The 25,224-nt window shown below is 37.1% G+C and overlaps 2 protein-coding genes across 13 annotated transcripts; one reads left to right on the forward strand and one right to left on the reverse strand.

Moving 5' to 3' along the window:
• Positions 1-6,707: 6,707 nt before the first annotated feature.
• LOC131311362 (uncharacterized) lies at positions 6,708-17,273 on the forward strand. 12 transcript variants are annotated; one of them, XM_058338782.1, is made up of 6 exons: positions 6,728-7,046; positions 7,156-7,294; positions 9,598-9,721; positions 9,780-9,865; positions 11,458-11,539; positions 11,628-12,426. In XM_058338782.1, exons 3-6 carry the CDS (start codon positions 9,670-9,672, stop codon positions 11,792-11,794), a joined length of 387 nt encoding a protein of 128 aa, XP_058194765.1. In that variant the 5' UTR covers positions 6,728-7,046; positions 7,156-7,294; positions 9,598-9,669; the 3' UTR covers positions 11,795-12,426. The 12 variants fall into 12 exon arrangements, with proteins under 12 accessions (XP_058194770.1, XP_058194765.1, XP_058194771.1 ...); XM_058338794.1 differs by lacking the exons at positions 6,728-7,046; positions 11,628-12,426 and adding exons at positions 15,564-15,617; positions 16,879-17,229 and having other exon boundaries at positions 7,147-7,294; XM_058338790.1 differs by lacking the exons at positions 6,728-7,046; positions 11,628-12,426 and adding exons at positions 15,187-15,259; positions 15,333-15,557 and having other exon boundaries at positions 7,147-7,294.
• Positions 17,274-17,471: 198 nt separating this feature from the next.
• Positions 17,472-20,532, reverse strand: LOC131311668 (protein RICE SALT SENSITIVE 3-like). The gene is made up of 7 exons (XM_058339209.1): positions 20,114-20,532; positions 19,721-19,774; positions 19,421-19,603; positions 19,189-19,294; positions 18,628-18,669; positions 18,477-18,533; positions 17,472-18,308 (listed from the first exon to the last, which is right to left on the reverse strand). Exons 1-7 carry the CDS (start codon positions 20,248-20,250, stop codon positions 17,775-17,777), a joined length of 1,113 nt encoding a protein of 370 aa, XP_058195192.1. The 5' UTR covers positions 20,251-20,532; the 3' UTR covers positions 17,472-17,774.
• Between the last annotated feature and the right edge of the window lie 4,692 nt (positions 20,533-25,224).

Consider the following 25,224-nt stretch of genomic DNA (forward strand, 5'->3'; position numbering starts at 1 on the left):
AATTTCATTGAATTGTATACTCTTGGTCTACCTGTATTGAGTTTTGATGATAGAACATCGACGGTGAACGCACAGTCGACATATTTTTTTTGAAAGGCAATTTTTTTTATTAATCTTTGAAAAAGGATTGCAATGACTGAAGGGACACAGTTGGCCAATAGTTAGAAGACACGAAGTCCCGAACTTAAAAACTTGGTGAATTTAGAACAAGAACCTAACTAACTTGACCAACTTGCAAGTTCGGAACTTTTTTATTGCAAAGAAACATCATGTTGGGATGTGGATCATAAGTCAGCATCTTTCTCCTTCTTCTTCTTTTTTTTTTAATTTACTGGTTGTATATGGTTTTTTTTTTTCAAGTCGTAGGAGAATACAAGATAAAAATTTAATGAAACTAAAAACAACTCCATAATCACTGTAAGCTCAACCCAACTATTAGTCCCGTTAATTAGGAAGAGAAACAATACCAAACAATTTCAGAATCACTATAAGTCCAACCAAACAATAAATCCTATTAGGGAAATAAATAATTCTAACAAAAATACAAAGAGAATAACACCCACACGTAGATAGAGAAATTTGAACTCCCCTGTAGACCCTACAAGTGGCCGAACCCTACGAATGGCTATTGATTGAGATCCGACACTTTGGACCCCACAAAAGACCAGAAGCACCTGACCACCGAGATCCCACCATGCCGCCATAGCTGTCGCGCGCCTCCAGGCCAACTCCCGCAACCAAGATCGAAAAAAAAAGGAAAAAAAAAAAAACGCGGCGCTGCCTCCTCCGAAGAGGAAACCCTACTTGGTTCCCACACAATGTTAAGCATAAGAGTATCGTGACTCATTTCGGGAATCTTATACATTATGTGTTATTCATACATTAGTAAAATGAATGACAAGCACGATAAATCACATCACATTTACAAGTCAACAAATACGGTCACTATAACATTATCAAGAGTAACGATAAATCACATCATCACTGACATATATACCACTATATATGGTAGTAATAAATAAACCAGAGGAGATGATGAACCTGATATTCAGAATTAAGAAAATTGTTGTACTATACTTATTATAAGTTTCACGTTACATAGGTTTGCAATTATTTTTATTTCTTGAAAAATAAAGATATGAATCACTCAGAAAAGTAATTTGAATATGTAGCAGAATCCGCCAACCCATAGCCTCTGCATGAGACGAGCTAGTACTGTCAGCTGATTGTTATGGCCCTTAATGCCAGTGGCCAAAGAGCAATGTAACGGCACAGATGCAGACACATTCATGCCCGAGTCATTTGATCATGCACATAAGCCCCACATGACAGTCTTTAGACCAACAAGCATCGACCTGTTATTTACACACATTGGCGTCCTAACATATCTGCGTCCAAACCATTTCCCAACTAAGTATGTCGGCCGTCGGCCACGTGAGTCCAAGCCTACGGGCCGGGAAGAGCTGGGTTCCCGAGCTGTCGCATTTGTGGCAGTCAAAAATTCTCTCACCGGATACATACCAAGAAAACATGCTAGAGGAATAGAAAACGACCTGATACACATAGTTTGTTAAGCCAATTGATTAGTTTTGTTTTGTTGTTGAGTTGAATGTTTGAATGATGAATGCAGTAGTACCCCTACAGCCCATACTGGACGCATGTGGGTATGCATGCATTCCAAAGGATTGCCAACTCATTGATCTGGACAATTCATTCGTTGCACATTTATATTCATTCACATTAATTGATTCTTTCTTTCCGTAGATATCCCAGAAAATTTTGTTGGACGTCTAGCCCGTTCGGAAGTCACTGTGGCTTATTTTTTGTCCTTATTCAAATTTTTTTCGTATCACTTGGCTTATTGTCATTTTTTTGGGGATTATTGCATCCTCACGACAAGAGGAATCTAAAAAGTAAAAAATTTTGACCGAAATCCATTTTTTTTTGAATAAAGATGAAAAAATTGGTTTATTGATTTACTTTCGTCTTTATTCAAAAAAAATTGAATTTCGGTCAAAATTTTTTACTTTTTAGATTCTTCTTGTCGTGAGGATGCAATAATCTCCAAAAAAGATGATAATAAGCCAAGTGATACGAAAAAAATTTGAATAAGGACAAAAAATAAGCCATTTTGACTTATTTGTCCGAACACTGACAGCTTCATCTTCTCCTCTTGGACCTCTTCAACTTGTATATATATGGTCCCCTAGCTAGGAAGTGGCAAGTCAACCTCATTCTGAGTTACAACTCTCAAATATTACAAGATAGTGATGGGTGTTCGGACAAATAAGCCAAAGTGGCTTATTTTTTGTCCTTATTTAAATTTTTTTCGTATCGCTTGGCTTATTGTCATTTTTTGAGGATTATTGCATCCTCACGACAAGAAGAATCTAAAAGTAAAAAAATTTGACCGAAATCCAATTTTTTTGAATAAAGATGAAAATAAATCAATAAGCCAATTTTTTCGTCTTTATTCAAAAAAAATTGAATTTCGGTCAAAATTTTTTACTTTTTAAATTCCTCTTGTCATGAGGATGCAATAATCCCCAAAGAATTAATGATAAGCCAAGTGATACGAAAAAAATTTGAATAGGACAAAAAATAAGCCACTGTGGCTTATTTGTCCGAACGGGCAAGAGAGAGAAATGATTATTATTGGAATTTTTGTTTTACCGGTTGAGGAGGCACTGTGCAAAAGGGCTCTCGCCTTAGAGCATCTCCTACCCATACTCTATATCTCTATTTGAGAGTATCAAGACATTCCAACCCAGCCTCTCAACCCTCCTCTATTTGAGAGTATTGGATTTTGATCCTCTATATTTATAGGGTAAAAGAAAATATAGAGGATCATCTTCACCTTTTTAAAAGACATTTTTGTCCTTGTAAGCTTTTCTAACTAAATTTTTATACCAACTATATCCTTATGAGAGTATAAAAAAAGATTTTTTTTTCGTAAAGTGATTTTAGAGGGAAAAATAGAGGATTTATGGTTGGAGTAAATAGAAATAGTGATTTCCTCTAAAATCACTTTATGAATAAAATAGAATATTTTGATACTCTCAATTAGAGTATTGGATTGGAGATGCTCTTAGTAGGGCCAGCAACAGGGATTGAAGCTAGGCCCAAGGCTAAATCGTTGGGTGGGGTCCTACATATTTTTAGAATTAGATAACAATGATAAAAATGTTTCTTTATGTAACTACTTTAGTCTTTGTACAATACTTTAACTACTTTAATTGTTAATGGTGGCCAAAGTGGTCGGCTTGACTTCTCTCCTTGTTGTGGTTCGAAACGTAGCAGTTACAATAGCATATGCAATCGTTATTTTTGGGGAAAAAAAACTCTTACAAAAAAAGTATTGCGCAAGGATTCAAACTCGAACATTCCATATGGTCTGAAATCAACTCACCGTTGAGCCAACAAAGGAATTTCTCGTACAATACGAACAAATAATAAATTCTATCAACCGCCGGTGTAAAATCTCACTTTTCTACCACCGCCTATTATGAACTCATTGAGTGTCTATTGTTGTGATATAAACCGTTCATATTTTAAGACCTGCAATATAGTATTGCTATGCAAACAATTAGCTTGATCGAAAGTTGATAGATATATCAAAATTTGAATTTTGGTTTATAAAATGGATAATCTGATTTCTGTCAATAATAATAAAGATAAACTATCCACGTTATAAAGCAAAATTCAATTTTTGATACTCTTATTGATGTCCGATCAAATTTATTTTTTGCATGAATACACTACTATATGAGGTCTATAAAATAAACTATTTAGATAAACAATAAACACACAGTAGAACTGAAAAAGATGGTGGTCGAAAAGTGAAAATTTTCACCGCCGATGGAAAGAATTTAATCTCATATGAACAAATAATATGGGAGCATATGCTTATTTACAAATGGGCTCTATTTTGGGCCCAAAATTTGAAAGCCATAGGCAACGGTCACTTGGACCTTGCCTTAGGGCCAGGCGGGCCGGCGCCTTAAGGCCTTAAAATTTTGCTTAAAAAGAGGGCTCTATATTTAAAAAGTTGTGCATGCAGTACTCATTAAATACAAGTCCATGAAATTGAATTCATCTAAAGTGAGGCCATCAAACAATTAAGGAAAAATTAATAATACGATACTTTAGTCATTAAAAACTTTGTTATCTTTAAGTGACTATTTAAGATTTTTGTAATGTTGCATAACTTTGGAACTTATATAGTTGAATACTAATAACTATTTTATTACTTCTTAAAGTTACTTTTCCTTTTGTTATTTGCTCGCGAAATGCATCAAGAGCCTATTTGTTTTTAAGAATTGTCTTTGCTTCCAAATTGTCAAGGCCGACCGTGCCTAGATGAGCCCCTATCTGTTAGCTGAACTATTTGTAGATAGTTACCGAGACTCGTAATTATCCAAATCAATGGATTTAAACACGGCCAACACTACTCCGACTATGAATTTCTTTGTCAAAAAACATTTTACGATAAACTACGTACTGCAACCAGAACCTCTCCCCCTAGTAGAGATGTAATATTGAAGAGAGGAGGTCGATCTAAGGCTTCGTTCCAGAAACCTTCTTAAAAAATAATCAGTTTATTTCACATTTTTAAACTCAAAAATAAAGTAAATGAAAAATAATTTTTCAATTTTTTTTTTGCATTGTATATAAGATCTCATCGAGATCTTCCAAACAAGATCCATGTCCCATATTTTTAAATTTCAATAAACTCATAATTTTTGAGCTTGAAATTGTCTTCTTAAAAAATAAAGATTTATTTTTTGTTCCGGAACGGAGCCTAAGTGTACTTATTTTAGGGGCCCATTAATTCTATCATTCGTCAATGTGTATATAATACTATTAAGGTTGGTTCGATTCATAGGGAAAACAAGACTAGCATTATTATGCATTGTGACAGTGATGTTTTCAAATAAACCCTAAAATAAGTCATAGACCCAGAGGTCCATTTTTTTTTTTTTTTTGGAGTGGAAATCAATCGGGACGAAGCCCCAGAACCTTCTTTAACAATAAAAATATATATATAAATATATAAAGGTGATTAACTCGGTATTCCATGCATGCAATTCAAGATCGAGGTCAAACTAGTAATAACTAACAGCAACTTACAATTAACACTTCTTGCATGTCAAAAAGAATAAAAAAATTTCCAAGATGTCAACAAAACCAAAATTATAAATGGGTTCTACTTGCATACATGACAAGTATGAACTTCCATTCTAGCCCCAAGGGTTTAGTAGCTTTCCACACGAGAATATATTTGAAGGATACGGTTTAGGTTTAGGTGCTTGCTTGCTCTTTTAGGTAGTTTCTATGGTTCTTGTGGTGTTACATTGCGGAGTGGTGCTTTTAGATGTTTTTCTTGTTTTTTTTTCTTTTTCTTTTTTGATCAGCAAAATAAATTTTATTAAAGAAAAAATGGGAGGAGGAATCCAACCAAAAGTTGGATATACACCTAAAGGGCAAAGCCCAAACACTTGGGGCTGAAAAATCTAAATACAACAGTAAATTAAGTCCACACCCAAAGGTCGACCCACCTTAGATTATTACAAGTAAAGCACAAAAAGGCCCAAATAACTGGCCCAACATCAAGAAGCCCAAAACCCAAAACCTAACGACTGTAGCATCTTCCACCCACAGCCACCCATTTAGCCACTGCCGCCATCATCAATCAGACTACCGGCCACCACCACCACACCAGACAACACCTCCAAAAGAACAACACCCCACGCCACCACTGGTCACCGCTGGAGGAACATCTGATAAGCTGAAACATTCGAGATCTGATGTGAGGCTTCGACCAAACCGTTAGGCGATTACCAAGCCGCCCAGCAGCAAAGCTCGGCGGGAAGCCGCACCGGCCAAACCCAAAACATACGACTACCTCACCATGATGTTTTTCTTGTTTTCAGGTGTGTTGTTTCGGTTAGTCTCCTACCATCTTTTGGTGTTGGTTCTCTGGTGGCATTTTTTACCGTCGGTGTGCCCGAAATCTATTTAATCTTTGTTTCCTCGTCAAAGATTAATAAAATTGTTTTGCTTTTTCCAAAAAAAAACCCTTCAAACACTATTTTCACAGTAGAAAATGATAATTGCCGCAAAAGATAAGAAGTTCAAGCACAAAAAACAAAATAACTGAAATCTGAAGCAACAAATAATACTAGTAGTATTTGATTTGGCATTTAAAAGGGTGTTACTCAAAACGAATTCCAATTAGATAGTGTCTGACGAAATAAATGTATAAACTGTCCGCTCTAGCTGATTATTTTATCCAACAAATACAATCCAATCTATAGATTCTATACATAATGCCAGGTACGTTATGAGACGTTTTCTTATTTTTTATTATAAAAAAGAACACATTTATTTATTTAAATAAAGATACATCACCTAAAAAGTTAAAAAGTAGTAAAAGAGAGAGAAGGTAGAATTGATTCAATATTCTTGGTATAGTTTAAAAAAACTTAACTCTGTTCGGAACTCAAGGAAATGAAAAGAAACGAGAAAGAAAATGAGAGAAAAATGGACGGTAAGATTTTACAATTCATTAAATTTGAAATTTTTATTTTATTTTTTATTTCTCTTCCAACCAAGCAATAGGGGGGGATAATTTTTTAAACATTCTTTCTTTTTTCTTTCCATGGGTTCCAAATTGAGCCGATCCGACACTACGATGTTAATATGAAAAAATATGATCAAAACGGTCGTGGATGTTGTTTTGTAGACAAAATTTTTTGTTTTTTGGTAACCGGTTTTGTAGACATTTCTTCGCTCTGTTTTATTTATACAGTAAAATTCGAGGTTCAAACTGAAAAAATTTGAAGTTAGGGAGACATTTTTCAAAAAAACTAAACACAAACTCTTGCGGCGTCATCGGTTCATTGCCGCCGTGCTCGCCGATGAGATTTCTAAGGGTTTGGCGCCTAATGCGCTGGTATTTCTCGTCGATGGAATCTGTTGGACCTCAAATTTACTCGTATTTGACAGTGATGAATGGCGCGACACGTTATGGCATTCTAGGGCAGGTATAAGCTTTCTTCGCTACTCGATTAATTTCATAGTTGTACAATTGGACTGGATTTAAAATGATCCATTTGGTTTTGTGGTCGAAACTTGAACTTACAGTGCATGCAGGAGTACGGGTGCTGTTTTGTGTGCTCTACAAAGGAAATTGGAGGATAGGAGGAAACCTAATGCAATCCGTTCTGTGACAATCGAGCCCGTAAACTCGTGATCAGCGCCGCGATGAGCTTTACGACGATTTCGAAGAATTGTTTGTAATCCAGCTGAATGCTCTTTTTGTGCTTTCTTTAATATATAAGAGTTATGGTAATTTTGCTTCTTGATTAAATTTTTTTTATTTTTTTTGCCAGACGGTGGAGAATAAAGGCAAGTTAGTAAGGGGGTTAAGGGGGGAGGGTGGGACTTGAACCCTAAACCTCATGCGTGGGGAATGAACACAAAAGACTGAAGATAAAGTTCTCTTTCTCCCTTTGTATGATTTAGGATCGGAGGTAAAGGAAGAGATCGAAGCGGGCATCAGTCAATGGAATAGAATCGGGAGCAACCTTTCTCCTATATTCTTTACGCGAAACCTGAGAAGGTTTATTATTTGGCTTAGGGTTTGCTATCCCCTTGAATCCTACTACCGCTTCAACCCAATAGACTTCTTGCTTTGAGGGCTGGCACTGCAATCATTGGAATGACTTCTGTGCTTGCTTGATTGGAACGACTGCTTCTCTCTTATCTTACCTGGACTGCCAACTGCACTGGCACCCCACTTGCTATTGATTAGATATCCATTTAGAATTAGGTTGCCAGGGATAGTTCATCTTACAATTACTAGCCATAGAAGTTCGTTTCTAAGTTACCATAATAATTAGGTTATAATGGGATTTTCGTTTCATGTGTGTTTTGCAACTACCTTAGAAAGTTTAAGTTGGGAGGCTTTTGGATGGCCAATTACTGCATGGGATTCTTTTTGAATTTCTCCGTCAAAAACAAGTTAGTGGAGTTCTTTCAACATTGTAGTGTTTCTGTAAGTCTGTCTTCTTGTAAAGTTTCAAGGCTGTGGTTGGATCTGTAAAAGTTTCCATAACTGGTTAAACATGCTTCAAAGTTTACCATAGGGGTCGTAGACTATGACCCCCCTTGTTCGTTTGGTTCCGTATCATTGCTCTTAAATATTAATGGAATTTAAAAGGATCTCCCGCTATGATGAGTCTAAGGATGTTGGGGACATCCTTTAGTTAAGCATGAGGGAGTTCTCTTTCCTAAGATTTCAGAACTATAAGCATTGACACCAAAGTCTGAGAGCGTAAGATTCACATGTCTGACATGCTTAACCAATTCCATGCAAGATATGTGAGATTTTCATCCTACCTTTAGCTTAGGAGAAACAATTAGCGGGACATTGTCATATACTACCGTGGGCATCCATTTGAAATTGCTTTCCTTTGTTTTGATGCCCAAGCCAGTGATCCACTGAGTTTAGAGATACAGCTCAAGCTTAATCACGTGCATGAAGCATCTTCAATACCTCTTGGCTTTTGTATCTGCCTCTGGTTTGCAACCTTCCCTTTTCTGGGGTTCTATGAGAACATGTTATATGGAGTAATCATTTGATGAGCGTTGGATACCATAACTGAGGGCTCCTTCGGTAATCTTGCTTATTAGCCTGTGTCTTTGATCCAGGCGCAAAATAAGCAAATAAGCAATATTGGCAAACGGGCCATGGAGATGATGAAAGCTACTCTGGGGCCATGGGAGTGGAAGAGTTTGAAGATTAATTGATTGTGTGGTGTAATACATGTTGAATTCCGAGATGCTTTGAGTTTGTATGATACTGAAACCTATTTCTTTAATGTTGCTTGCGAAATACGGATTACGACCCTGTTAAAAATTGCTTGATCGCTAAAGCTCTGACTTGGCGTTGAAGATCAGTATAGGCCAAGTCTTACTCCTGGTGCTTCTTTTGTTGCTGTTTACTTCCTCTAGCAAGTTTTCTTATATCTGGCGATGACTTTGTAATGGGGAAATTGCATGAAAAAACTAGCAGAGGGAACTTGTTCTTGTGAACTTGAAGAGAGTTTGCCTTTTTCTTTATGTACTCATGAATCATGATAAGTTTCTCTGTCACATGCGCATGCATACACAGTAATTTAACGATCTTATGCCGCACCCAGCAATAGATAGATACTCAGGTATTAGAATCATTGAGTTGTTGGATATACTATTAGTAGCACTCTGGGATGGTCCTGGCTTATGGTTTGAATTGTAATAAATGGGCATAGGCATAAATGTGTTGTGAAGTATGTTCTTCTATATTTCCTGATATAGGCGTATTACAATATGATAAATGTATGGCGAAATGCATTAGCCTTATCCTTTCTAATCAAGAAAAGCAGCCTCTCGAGTGTATTAAGTTACATGGGAGCAGGCTCTTGGGATTGTATATCATAGTACATTTAAGGTGAATTTATATCACCTGAAGCATATGACCTATTGAGTGAGTTAATCTATTTTTAGTTTGTGACATTGTATCTTGTGCTCTTGTTTGTCTTTTTCCTTAATCAGGTTCAAATCTTGATGAATTAGCTGAAGAGAAACTACCGCCCTATACAGATGTGGCCCCTTGGGTGATGTGCCATGGACTTCATATTCCAAATACATCTTTTGTATAAGCATTGCGTGTTTAAAGGTTTGTGCTTTGGTTTTTGCATGTATTCCATCTTTGTTGTCTAAATTCTAATCTTTAGGTTCATCTGCATATTCGAGAGGAAATAAAGATGGTGAAAGTACAAAGAGTTTATGGATATCTTATCCTGATCACAAACGATTGAAGGTAATGCTGATTGTTCATGATTTTCATCGCCTTTATCTTGGTCTCTATGTATTAACGCAAGTGCTGTTGGTCACATAAACAAGTGTGTCTAGGGATGGATATTTAAGCTCGACATAGATTTTGGAAACTTGATGTTTTTCACAATTCTTTTTACAGTGACCTCTTTGAGGTTTGGGCTTGTTACAATGACTCGATTTGGTTGACAAAATTACAAGGTGCTACTATGTATCTAACGATTGTCTGACATTTGTAGCCATACTGTTAGAACCATTAACTTTGTTGATCGGAAAAAAATGACGTTATTTATCCACGAAGATACTAATTTTGCCCTCCTTTGAACGACAATCACCAAAAGCAGCGATCTCTCCATCCTCACAATTCATCTCTTACTTTTCTGTCTTCTCTACCTTCAACATCTGTCTTTCTTCCTTTCAGTTTCTTCTCATCTTTCAAAACTAATACCACCACCACCATCCCTTTTTCTCTCTCCTCTTCTCCAAACCGTTCATCACCGTTAGAGCCTGGCACTCAAAATTGGTCAAATCAACTAATTTTAACAGTATCAAACATATAAAAGTAGCTATGACAAACAGAGCAATACTCTTAACTCATTGATCTCAGGACATGCATTATAAACAAACTGCAGTATCATGTCAAATTAAGAACATAAAGGTAGTAGCTATATTAAGGAAAACACGAAAAGGAAAGGTGGTCGGTGAGGGAAGCGAGAGGCGGGTACAGGGCCCTAAAGCCACTAGTCCTTAGGGCTAGTCCTCCCTTACCTGAAGGTGTTAACAGATTATAGTGGCTTCAATTGCTCACATCCTTTGTCTTCGAATGGTCAGGCCCACTAGGCGGGTACAGTGCCCTAATAGTCTTTGTTTGCCTCCAAAAGTTTGAGAATTCCTTTCAATCCAGAGGTGGTAAACTCCTGCAGCCAACACCAACTTGAACAAAAGTGATTCAAAGGTTTTGCCTTTGCAAAAACCAACAGCCTAGTTTAATTCTGTCCCAAGCTTCTGCCCTTCTTCGAATTTGAAACCTGCTCAGGATAGCCTCCCAAATTCTGCTTGAGAAACTGCACTCAAAAAATAGGTGTTGGAGGGATTCCTCACTTTCCAAGCACAGAACACAGCCAGGGTACATGGCGTGCTTGACATGTATCTAGGACATTGATTCCACATGTATCTAGGAAATTGATTCCATGGAAAGAAGTCAGAAGAATCTTCATGCAATGATTCTATTTTCAGTTTTCCCCAAAGATTAGACCAGAAAATTTAGATTCTTCGTTTGACACAAAAACAATTTAGTTGTTACAACCACGATAAATGATCTAGGTTGCAACAGCTTTCCTTGGCATTTGAATGAGTAGTTTGTATATTTGCTTATTGCTTCTTACACTTTTGTGTTTTCTGTGTGTGGAGTTGTTGTCCATTGTAACAGGCATGTTAGTTTGTATGAGACTCAGGAATGTAGTGGATATTATCCTTTGGCATAAGTAAATTTAGATTTTTGGCTTCATTTTTACTGTTTCAGTGGGTAAGTGCTTTGTAATGTACTGCTACAAATTAATAATTGTGGCTTGTGTACAGATTGAGAGGCAAGATTTTGAACTAGCACTGAACTGCCCAGGGCACTGTTTGATATTTGACCGTAGAGTTCGTTCATATAGAGGTCAGTTAATTTATTTTAATACTTGCATTTTTCAGATTGCACCTTTCCACTCTGTGATTCAGTTTTTATTTTTTTATTTTTTTTCCAGAAAAATTATGTTCCACCTTTCCATTACTAGGAACTTGTTGTTTACAAGAAATTGTGACTAAATCGATCATAAGTATGAGTGGAAAAGTTGTTTTCAAGCAATCAAGCAATCTATACATAGTACTCCCTATCTACCTTATAGTGGTGCCATGCTGCATCCATGTTTAGGAAGATGAAATATGTTTAATGTAGAATATTTGTGTTTCTGGTTTGGATATATAATAGGAATCAGACACCTTGTGAATTTTTTTCGAGCTTTGGCAAATGGTAAAAATCCATGTGGCAAATGTTCTTGCCATATCTTGCAAAAAGCCGAATTTTGTTTAGAGGTTTTTAACCAATATTTTGCTCTTACAAGTTGTTTTATAAGCAAGGTTGGATTAAGTATCACATTTTAAGGCAACAAATATTGATATTTTCATAGAGGGTGAGAATCTCACTATCCAACAAAATTGTATTGGTAATAGAATAAATAAGTCAAGAATACAAAAAGCGAATGCTAACATTTGTTGCTATATTGATGTAGCAATTTAATAACAGTAGCCGGACAATACACATACACAAGTCATACTTTTGCACATGAAGAAGCATTAACTTCACAAAGATATGAAATACTTACTGTAGCACAACATGGGGTGTCTAAGAAAAGAAGATAAGGTGGAGAAAAAGTTATTCTACAGACTTTGTTGACGTATCAGTAAGTGAAATGTTTATTAAAGGTTGTTACTGTCCATTATGCACATTATGCAATGATAACACGATACGTAACGGAAGAATTATCGGCGTTACGCACTCATGAATTTCCCCACATAAGAAGAAATGGGTAGACAATCTTCTTAAAGTTTTGCGGTTATTGGCTGTGATTCCTTCTGGATAAACTCCCTCTTGCATATATCGTTTAAGATCGTAGAACCATGGTCGGCCATCCAATTCCGCTGTAACTGCGGCACAGTGTGCTAGGATGTGACGCAGTTCAATTTTAATGGCGGGGATTTCTTCTTCAAATTGGATAGCTGCGGCGAGTGTCGCCAGGGCATCTGCAAAGGAATTGTCCGTTCTTGGCACATGCACAAATTTAATATCGACAAACATTTGTCGAAGCTCCTTGACTTTCAAATGATAAGGAGAAAGCTTTGGATCCCTAGTCTTGAAAGTCTCATTGCTTTGTTGAATAATCAAGTCCGAATTGCCATAAACCACCAACTCGCCAACCTCGTATTGTAAGGGCATTTGCAAACCTAGGATGCATGCTTCATATTCAGCTATGTTATTAGTGATGATGCTCCCTTCTTTGAACAATAGCTTGGCTGCGGCAGGAAAATGGTTTCCTGCTTAGAGACTGGAACAGCGCCAACCCCAGCCCCTTTTCTATTAGCAGCTCCATCAAAATACATTTTCCACATAGGTTTCTCAATTTCTTCATCCTCACATGGTTCAGAGAATAAAATTCCTTTGTCTGGGAAAAGTGGGTTCATAGGTTGATCATCTCCAAATGGATTTTCCGCTAGGTATTCTGAAATGGCCCTCCCCTTAATGGATTTTTGTGTTGTAAAGATGATGTCAAATTCTGCAAGGATCATATGCCAACGAGCGATTTTACTTGAAAGGGTCGGTTTTTCAAAGATATATTGTAGTGGATCCATCTGAGAAATGATATATGTAATGTGACAGAGCATGTAGCGTCGTAGTCTATGAGCGGCCCAGGCTAGAGAGCAAGAAGTTTTTTCCAATGCCGAATATTTGACTTCGTAAGGGATAAACTTTTTACTGAGATAATAGATTGCTTGTTGTTTTCTTCTATTATCATGTAATTGGCCCCCCAGCATACAGCCCATCGACCCTTCTAGGACTGTTAAATACATAATGAGAGGTTTGCCAAGCTTAGGTACACTAAGATCAGTGGGTTTAATAGGTATCACTTGATCTTTTCAAATGCTTCTTGGACATTCTTCGTTCGAAACTTTTGGCACATTCTTCCGAAGTAGCTTGAAAACAGGTTCACAGATATCGGTCATTTGGGAAATGAACCTACTAATAAAGTTTAATTTACCTAAGAATGACCGAATTTCTCTTTCTCCTTGGGGTGGAGGCATATTGATAATGGCCTTGATTTTGGTGGGGTCAATTTCAATACCTCTGTGACGAACTATGAATCCCAACAACTTGCCTTATGTCACGCCGAATGCACATTTTGCAGGGTTTAATTTCATCATGTATTTTCGTAATCTTTCAAAGACTTTTTGAAGGTTAACGAGATGCACCTGCCGTTTGTGTGATTTTACTATCATGTCGTCAAGACGTCAACGTACACTTCTATGTCCTTATGTATCATGTCATGAAAGATCGTGACCATTGCTTTTTGATAAGTTGCCCCTGCGTTTTTAATCTGAAGGGCATGGCAACGTAACACCATACTCCCCATGGACCGATGAAGGCGGTCTTTTCCGGATCTTTCTCTGCAAGTCTGATCTGATTATATCCCAAAAAACCATCCATGAAGGAAAACATTTCATGCCCTGCAGTGTTATCTATGAGGATATCTAAATGCGGTAGTGGAAAATCGTCCTTTGGGCTTGCCTTAAGGTCTCGATAGTCAATACACATTCGAACTTTTCCATTCGGTTTTGGGACTGGTACAATATTAGCCAACCATTCAGGGTAGGTGACAACTCGGAGGAATCCGACGTTGAATTGCTTCATAATTTCTTCTTTAAGTTGAGACTCCATTGTGGCATGAGTCTTCGTAGTTTTTGCTTGACTGGTGGTTTTGTCGGGTCAGTTGGTAAATGATGTTCTACAATAGATGTATCCAGCCCTGGCATATCCTCGTAAGACCAGGCAAATACGTCTTTGTAAGCAGTTAATAGTTCTTTGAATTCTTGCTTTTGCCATTTATCGAGATCTGACCCTATCTTTAATAACCTCTATTTCAACTAAATAGAATCTTTATGTGTAAATACGTAAATGGACATCTTCATGGTTGAAAAACGGGAATAGCCTGCTGTGGGTAGTCTGCTATCCGATCATTAACCTTTTCATCTTGACCAAATAGATGAAGTCATTTGCAAAGATAGCGTCATTCTTCTAGATTTCCACTCCTGGCAGCTTTTACTCATGGCTATAGCCAATTGCTGGGGTGATTCCCATTGGAGTATTAATTTATTTTGCCTCCCCACTCCTTATCTTCTTGACCAAATAGATGAAGTCATTTCCAAAGATAGCGTCATTCATCACGATTTGCACTGCATCAATTCCAAAGATAGCGTCATTCATCACGATTTGCACTGCATGATGATTGACCTCATTCATATCACTTAGTCTGAAGTATCAGATGGCTCGATTCTTATTTATTAGGTGTCCTCTCTTATTTCTGTTTGCTGATGTAGTGCATCTCTAATTTTCCTTTTTTTCCATCACGGAAGAAAAAGATTGAATTTCCTTTTGCATAGAGAACTTTAGAACCATTGATATCCAAAAACTTTGTTTGACCTTAGTTTTTCTCGTTTATCATTGTTGGAGATTGCCTATGTTTTTCCAGACTATGACTTGTATATTTATAGCTTTCGCTCCTTGCAAATACGAGAAGCTCAGACACATTGGTTGTTGGGGAAAAGAAAATGAAAACCTTGAGGGGTAATAATTAATGTCGATGATTTACACAAAAATATAATAATTAATATCGTCATATCGACGTCCCAATGCCAAGTACGGTATGGATCGTTGAGTTTATCACTACATACACAACTGTCACATAGAGCTTGTGATGGAGCCATTGAGCACCAGAGTTAGAGTGACTTGCTACTTAAAAGCATGTTGGTGGAAATACGTTGCATTATCCAAAAATCTATCATTCTCCGATTATATCTCCCTTTCTTCATTGCTTCATGTGTTAATGCTGTCCTGATTATGTTGTATAAACAATTTATGGATTTTGCAGTATGAGTGTTCAGGCCTTTCAAATTTTATGCCTCTTGTTTTGCAACATTGTCAGGTATGCATGAGTGTTAAGAGACATTGTGGGTATTACTGATAATAGCTTGGAAAATCTGCTTGAATTATTCAGGGACGAAGTTTCAGCTTTTGAACTGGAAGTAACCAAAACCTGGATTTTGACCATCTTTTTGGATTTCTCCTTACAAATTGTTACCTGTTTTCCTTTCCTATTTTATCAGAATATCACTACACTCATTTCTGATCTAGTAACAAACGTTTAGACAGTTTCCAGTATTGTTATAATCTCAAAGTTGGGGAATATATCACTTGATTATTGCCTATCAAAAAAAAAATTAATCACTTGATTACCCAGACCATAAAATTATTGCCTATAAAAAAGCCATTAATCACTGTTTCCAGACCATGTAGAAGGTGGATTTTCTTTCACTTATTTTTGTATCCATGGCTTTTTTATGACTCTCAATTAAAGTAAAAGGGTATGCTGCTGCTGATATTTATTTTCCTTGGCCTTTTTAAGCGTCCTTTCCAGCTTAATTCACTACAAGACAAGAAGTCTGCAACTTATATTACCCAGTCCAATAGGTTGAATAACTTGGTTACGTAATTTTGTATAGGGGTCCATGCATTAAGTAAGGAAGCTTGACTGAATTAATGAGCTTAGTTGTAGCTAGTAACTTTTTCTAGTCTAGTTCTACTTTGGCAGAGCTTGGTCTAACTACCTTGCTTGGCTTTCTGCTTCTTGTATTGATGAGCTAGTTTAACACTACTCATCTATAGGTCACTAATAATGCAGGACAATTAGCTGTTCCTGCCCAGCTTTCCTCCTTGTTTTATGCCTTTGATTCCCCTTTTTCTTTTATCAAACCCCCTCCTAACTCTATCGGTCAAATGGCATCCTCCCCTTGTTGGGGATATTGGAAAACTTAATATGGATGAGTCCTCTGTTGCTAATCTAGGATATTGGCTGGTATTGGAGGGATTTTTTGAAATCATGTCTGAGTATTATCTCAGCCTTTCTCCGGTCCATTAAACTCTAATTCAGTAGTAGAACTTTGGGAAGGAAGGAAATAATTAAGGCCTGGTTTAAAATACAAAAAGTTCATGTCGATATGAAAGGTATATACAGCTACTAATTCCAAGTTTTTATTATTATCTGATCACCTACTAATTCTAAGTTTGCTTTTAATGCATGGCCCGGCAAGGGGCGACTACAAGCACTATCCAGTGCCGTCTGTCTTCAGCTGTTACAAGAGTTTGAGTTGAGTCTTGTTAAACTTGATTTTTTTGTTTTCCTGAAGGCCAATGGATAGCGGACGTTTTGACAAAGAAGCTTGCAGCAGAGCATGGTGCCACCATGGATTATTTTGGAGCTCTTCACTTTCAACTGCCCCTTTGTTGTATCATGATTTAGTTGCGATAGTACGCCAAGTTGGAAAATAGGAAATTGGTTGTACATTCGTGGTTCAATGTAAATAATGGTCATTTCAAAGAGGAAACCCGTCTCTCTTTCTGAAGGTTTGAATAGGAAAGGGGACACTGCGAACAGGAATTAACATTCACAGATACCATCACATTTTCCTTTTGCTGTTTACATTATGTAAAGAGTGAATGCTGCAAAATCCCAAAGCAGGATCAAAATTTTCAGCGTATTTGTAAGTGTATAATTTTTTCATCAATGAAGGCAAAAACACGACAATCAGGATCTTGGCGCAACGGCTATGTAGCTGAACTGAATGACTTCGCTGAAGAGGAAATTTAAAACTCTTTTGATGAATCGGCCGAGGATTACAGTAATATAATTTGACTAATCCGTGCTGGCAAAAAAGGCCAATGTTCAGAGATGGGTCAAACTAATTTCGCAAAAAAGAGAACCAAAACTAGCGCGAGAAGCTTAAACAAATGTAAGAACCAATTTTATTTTTATTTTTTATCTAAGCCAACGCATGACGGGATGGGTTACCAGCAGAAACTTCGAACACGTATAAATTTTTTTTCCCCTCGACATATATATATATATATATATACTAGTTAAGCCAGCTTCAAGTGATTTCACAAACAAGGAATGCCGAATCTCAACCCACCATTAAGACTACGAGCTAGTACAACGTTAGAAATCAAATCCGTGATTTATTCCTATGTAATAAGCTGGCTAGGTAGTAATCATGCATCTTTTAAGTTCAAAAGTACTAATTAATCATCCTTTTAAAATCCATTGTTGGTGACTAGTAGGGTAATAAGAAGTCATGGAACTGCTACTCTCACCCACATGATCCTTGTCATTTCTACCCTCCTCCTCCTCCTCCTCCTCAACATCAATCTCCTCCTTTGCCACCTTCTCCATCCCAATCATCTCCACATCCCTGTCGGGCGACAAGTACTGGACCGGCGGCTGAGCCGCATCGCAATAGGAGGCGGACGCCGGCGGCGGCACAACCGAGGGGAGTTTCGAGAGGAGGGCTTCAAGGCTGCTCATGGAGGGAGTTATTCTCATGGCGGGTTGGTAGTTGAAATGGTACTGGTCGTAGAAAATTTCCGTTGTCGGCGGGTGAGGCGGGAGGATGTGATTGGATGGGAAGTGCCATTGTTGTTGGTCTGGTGCGTTGCTGTATCCATCGATCTTGAAGGGGAAAGATGATGAGGATGGGTGTGGCAATAGCACACCTGGGATGCTTTCGATGTAGTTGAACTTCTTCCTCAGTAACACCACATAGCTCAGGTCCTCAATCACCTTCAAAGAAACGCCACAAGAGTTTGACAACAGAAAAACTTGCACGATGATAGCGCTAGCTAGTCATGACTCATAAGTAAGAGAGAGAGAGAGAGAGAGAGAGAGAGAGAGAGAGAGAGAGAGAGAGAGAGAGAGAGAGAGAGAGAGAGAGAGAGAGAGAGAGAGAACCTTATGAACTGATCCTAACTGAACAACACCTTCTCTTACGGCAATCAAGGCTATAGTCTGCAAGATACATGTAATGAGTTCTTGACATTAGCCAGTGAACTTGATCCAACATTATTAATGGAGTTTTTATTTATTTATTTAATAGTATTACCTTAATTCCAGACTGGAACTGAGCCTCCCATGTCCTAGGTTGCTGGAAAAATTTATTTCAATAAGCAACAATTAAATAGATTTGCCGATAAAAAAAAAACAATTAAATAGATTTTGGTCCATTGACATAAAATCACAAGTTTATATGAGCATATGGATTGGAGAATACCAATTAGTGAATTAGGGTTAGCCCAGTAATAAGTTGAGGAGCTGTCATGGCTCATAAATCATAACAGCCTCAACAAACTTAGGTCACGAATTCAAATCCCATTAACATCTCGAACCCCAGTGGAACCACCGAGTTTCTAAGCATGGTGGAAATTACTTAGGGTCATTGTATTAAATAAAGGCCGTTATGTCTAGTATCTGCCGTTTTTCTTAACGGGATTTCGGATATTTGATACCGTTATATATATGAACCGACACGGTCTGATATACGGCTGTATCACTGGTCCCGTTACGTTCCCGACACTCGATTTAAAACTTTGCTCGGGGCGAAATATCGAATACTTCTGTTACGAAAAACAAAAAAAAAAAAACATGGATTGGAGAATTTGCTTACTGAGTCCGCTGAGTTTTGCCAAGAAGACAAGAAATTGATCTCTTGTTCATTTGGTTCCTTATATATCCACTTATGACTGTGATCTGCAGCTACTTTCCCAATTAAACTGCCACCAAATTAAATTGAAATCAAACTTACCAGCTGCCTTTTGCTCTTAAAAATATGAAGTCTAAACCTAACTTAAAATAAATAGGGGTAGAAAAATAGATATTTTTTAACTCATATTACGTACCCTTCACCATAGTTATAGATTTCATGAGACATCTTGAAGAAGAGCTCTGGTTGGAGTCCTAATTGGTAATTTTGATACTCAAAGCTTCCATAATCTGAGGAGGAGCCCGGGCCATCTCCGGCTGCCGCAATCTCGGCCGTAGAGGCTGCGAAATTGCAAAACCCATCTTCCCATACCAATATCCTGTCGTGTCAGTTTACAAAAATTCAAAAGAGAGTACATCGAGTATCACCATGAGAGAGAGAGAGAGAGAGAGAGAGAGAGAGAGAGAGAGAGAGAGAGAGAGAGAGAACAAAATACCAGTTTCTCCTGTTTCCTCTTGACCTGTCATAAGCCCCTCCTTGGTTATCCCATCTGTTGGAGAGAGACAAGAATTGATGATGATAATATTGCCACAAAATGCTCAGAAAAGGATACATCAACTCATCTATAATAGTAGTTTCAGTTCAAAAGAAAAAAACTAAAGTAGGAGGAGGAGGAGGAGGAGGTTGAGGTTGAGGAATTTTATGGATTTCTATGTATATATCTATAGCTCTAGAAAACCAATATACTAGTAAGTAATGTTTTAAAAAATATAAGTTGTAGTTTCTTTGAAAAGAAATTGTGAAAAACAGTATATATATTGTGAAAACATAAGTAAAGCAATTAATCGATCTAGAGGAGGCCAGGGGAGGAGTTGGTTTAGTTTCTTACTTGGGTGGTGGATAATTTCTGGGCAAGATCCTCCAAAAGACAGCATAGACCCATTGGGAATTGTCAAGAATGCACAGACTTCTCAAGGTGTGCTGAAGGAGATGAGTCACAGCTAGTGGGCTGAGTTGTTCTTCCATTTTTGCTTGCTTGCTCTCCTTTTGAGTTATGAGTCCTTGACACTACTACTATGACTCACTCTCTCTCTCTCTCTCTCTCACTCCTCTATTATCTCCCTAGCTCGTTTTTGAAGAAAAGAAAGGGGAAAGCCTACATATGCTATAATCCCCTCACCTACATAATCTCACATTTATACCCCTACTCTCTCTCTCTCTAGATCTCTCTCTCTCTCTCATAATCATCCTTTAAAATTCTACCAAAAAATCATTTGATGATGACTTAGGAATTAAAAGTACTCATAAATTATGTGTACGTTTAGTAGTACTCCATCTCATATGGTGAGGGTGAAATAATAAATTAAAATTGCATGTTTTTCTAATTATAGTTAGCACGAACTGGTTTGGTAATTTTAAAATAAGCTACTAATATTACTCTATCAACTCGAACTGAGATCACTCTCGCATACACTAAATCACCCTCCACTTGATTCGCATATATCTTCCACTTTTTTTTTTTTATCTCACAACATTACTATTAATCTTTATTAGTAGTTAACTCTCACCCATTTAATCAGGCTATAAATTCTGCCATGATGATTTCATGAGGACCCCACAATTTTTTTTGACCAGTTTCCAATGGTCCTTTTGTTCAACCCTCCATTCAAAACTACCACCTCAACTAGTTTCTATTAATTCTCCCCAACCCAAATAATGAATTATCAGAATGACCAAACCTTATATTTCTACACACCTCATGAGTAGATCCTCTGAGAGTCTCAGTAGTACTATATACGTACTCTTATTTATTTCGCGATGTGGGACAAATCTAACACTTTTGAACACCCTTTCTCTTCATATCTTTCTCTCTGCTACCCTAAGGGCCCGATTGGATGCAAATAAATGAAAGGGATGAGTTAGAACCCCGGATGAGGAAGTGATGTGACACCTTTGCCTTGGTTTGGCAACAAAATTCACACCCGGATGATTTCATCCCAACTCACCGTTGGGATCTATGATTTATGGAGGTTTTGGGGTCTATGGACACTTCAAAGGGTGTCCATATTTAAGTAAGGGCGGATGAGGACCTCCTCATCCCCCTCCCGCCACCTTATGCCTCAATTTCGATTACAACACAACATTATCCTTCAATTTCATCTCTCATCCAAATCAAATAGTAATTTTTTTTTTAATACCTCATTCAAACCAGCTGCTTTTTTATCCACTCTCTAAAGAGGTCACATCAATGTGTACCCATTTTCCATGAATAATACTTCATACTATTTTATCTCGTTTCATAAATAATACCCCAAAAAACTCATCTTGTATCCAATCGGGCCCCAAAGGCGTTATTTTCTTCCCATTCTGACATATACCACCCATTTCAGTCCCAGCAAAATTTCCCACTCCACTAATTCATTCATTGAAATATCAGTACATTTGGAAACTAAAACTGCAACTCGGTTGATGTTCTAACATAACACTGTTCGATTATACTAAAAAAATTCTGTTTGCTGTTCAAAAATAAAAAATTTTGTTTGGTTATTGTCAGTTAATTAAAATCCCAAAACCCTCATAAGGGAAAGTCTATACATATCCACTATTTTAACATGATCAAAGTGATGCGCATGATGTAGACTCAAATTTAGCAGGTTGCAGGCCACACTCTGAATGAATCTTAAGCAGTACTCCTCATTTTAAGTTGCGGATTATTTTGTCGTGTCCTTAGCATTGCCCATTACATGACGTTGGATCTCATCATCACATTGCAATATATATATATATATGACAACAAGAATTGCAAATTAACAGGGAAATTAAACAGCAATATTGTTGGTGCGGCAGCTCAGCTGGATTGTGTACCGCGTACGTACACTTAGATTAGGTGCAAGTCTTGATCTGTGGACCAACATTGGCCCCTCTGAAAAGCCAACACATTGATTGAACATTTTTTTTTTTTTCCTGATTAACAAAGAAACAACAATAGACGGATCAGTAACCACGCCAAAAACGTGGAGATCATTTTTGGATGATTTTTCTGATTAACAAAGAAACATCAACGGAAAGGAGAGCTAACTTCAGTATGGAAATAGAAAGAACAAGTCGTCGTAGGATTTTCCTGTTTGGTAATTAACAGGAGAAGCTAGCGAAGAAATAAGGTAGAGAATGAATTAGTAAAATGATTTGGGTAAAAATCATAATTTTACTTTTTCTATTTCTCTTGTTGAGAGTCTTGAGATGAACCAATAATACATAATAAAAAATTCACGCAAAACTATCAAATGCAATTTTTTAAAAATAAGGACAAAACAAAAAGTTGAAGTAAAAAACTGCTTGGATCAAGTCCTTCCCGATCATTTTTTTTGCCGATTTCATGCTGATACTCTTAAAATCACGTTTTGATCACTTTGAGCGGCTTGGATCGTCCCAATTCGATCGGGAAAGGGGAGCCCCGCACGGAAAGCCCGTGCGGGATCTCTCATTAGATATAAAATGTGTGTGTGTGTGTGTGTATATATATATATATATATATATATATATATATATATATATATATATATATATATATATTCGTTCTTATACGAATTTTTATAACCATCGATAGAATCTCAAAAAAAAATTCAGGTATTTTTTTTTTCTTTTGTTTTCCTATGTAACTATGGTTAAGTATACAGCTAGGCCATCTATATACAAAAACCAATAAAAAAGTGGTAATGTTCACCCATTTTATAGGCGGGTGAACAAAATTGCATTCCGGCCGATATACTACGCGACTATTACATCTCATGACCCAAACAGTACGATATCGGGTCAAAGCATGCCCACGACTAGCTATTACGGGTCTGGATCGGAATACGCGTAAGTTCTTCTGATCAATTTCCTTTGACTATTATTCTATGTATATAAACATCTATATATACCGATGTGCGTATACGTACATACACACAAATACGTACGGGCGTGTTACGTGTGTAAAAAGAAGCTCTCAGTGCTTTCTGCTTACATTTATTTCTAGTGCCCCTGACACCAAAGAACCTTAACAGGAATTATATCCTCTTTTTTGACCGTTTGTAATTCAACTCATTTGAGACCCCATTTAGCAGTAGTAATGGGAAAATGTAGTATTTTCTCTTTGCATTCTTCTTAGTAAAACAACCCCATTTCAGAGAGAGAGAGAGAGAGAGAGAGAGAGAGAGAGAGAGAGAGAGAGAGAGAGAGAGAATGGGACCTACGTTCTATTATGTTATACTGCAGGTATTGAATATCGAAATAAATGGAGAGTTGAGAGCAAATTAAGTCTGATGCGCGCTGTGATGTGTGAGCAAAAGGAGAGGGTTTCAACTTTCAAATTACCGATCGAATAACAGAATATCCTATGCCTTGTATTTATTGTGTGATAGGGATGGTGATGGTGATAGTCGTGGAGTACTTGTTATCTTGATAATAAATATTATATATCAATGGTGATATTATCATTAATAATTAATGGTGATCATGTTATATATATGGTATAATACCCAAAACATGACATCCGACTACGGTTATTAATAGCCGATCAAAAAAGCAAGAATAGCGTTTAGTTATCGAATTATGTATGTATCATTCGAGTCTGTACTTTGCATTGAAACATTCCCTCATCAGAAAGTTTGCATGTTGTACGTAGTATGTTTTTCTAAGGTCCATGCGAGCTAGCATTCTCTAGTCACCTCTGTTTTTTTTTTAGATTTTAGATTTGGATTTAGTTGATAATAAGTATAGAGAGAAATAGAGTAATGATTGAAGAGCGATAGAGAGAAAAATAAGATAACGATTAGAATCCAAAACCCTTAACCGAACAAGGTCTATTGTCTGCATGCAAGTTTTCTACATATCTTTGTATTGTTCTCTAAAAAGAATTTACTTTGCACGGGCCATTTTTCACTTAAATGTGAGGTTCCATACATGCGAGGGGCCCCTCCATATTAGACGAATATGAATTGTGGTATACACTGTCAATGTTTTATGTTTTTCCACTTACTTGTAGAATAAAACACCTTTGTTGAGAACTTAGTAGATTAATGATACGGCAATCACATTTAAGCACAATATTATTGTTGAGCCCTGCTCTTCGCAAGGAAGATTTGCTGGGAATCATGCAAGGAAAAACGCGTTTGGGCCCATTTCGGGTCCCAAAAAAATTTAGAAAAATATTCATAAATTTTTGAATATTATTTTATGGGGTCTTATAAAAAATCAGCTCCAACGGACATCGGTAAGTATTACTTTTGGATTCATAGAGGCAAACTGAGTAGTTTCGCAGTTCGCCCTACAAATTCAAAAGTAATACTTACCGATGTTCGTTAGAGCTGATTTTTTACAGAGCCCCATAAAATAATATTAAAAAATAATGGATATTTTTCTAGATTTTTGTGGAAACCGGAATGGGCCTAAATGTGTTTTTCCTTGTGTGGTTCCCTGCAAATCTTTTTTGCGATTAGAATTTCCGTTAATTAAAATGTCACCTTGATACTTAAGTTTAGTAATTAATTAATGATAATATATATTATTGTTTCTAATTAATATTGTGTATGGCTACAAGAGACATCTGATGGGAGGAAGGAAGGGCATGGGAAGAATGGGCATGCAGAGGAAGGAGTCTTTGGTCAAGATTTTACTAACAAAGTATTGAATAGTGCCCCATCCCTTTCCTCCATTAAGGAAAGTGGAATCTCTGCCCTTCCCATCCTTCCCAGTGTCCCATGTCTGCCAATATTATTATATTCTCTCCCACCTCGCTACGTATCCAAATTCTTCTTCAATATCACAAATGCCACAGACCTCTCTCTCTAGAAACGCTACATAACACACACACACACTCACACACTCTCTCTCTCTCTGTTATCATATTGCAAGGTTTTCTCTCGGTGGTCATGATAAGGCCTGATTAGACTGAAACTTAGGAGTTCGCTAATTTTTTCAAATTTTGTTCTAGTTGTTATCAACTCTTATATGAGGTTA

This window comes from Rhododendron vialii, chromosome 12a, assembly GCF_030253575.1.
Source record: "Rhododendron vialii isolate Sample 1 chromosome 12a, ASM3025357v1".
NCBI classification, from domain to species: domain Eukaryota; kingdom Viridiplantae; phylum Streptophyta; class Magnoliopsida; order Ericales; family Ericaceae; genus Rhododendron; species Rhododendron vialii.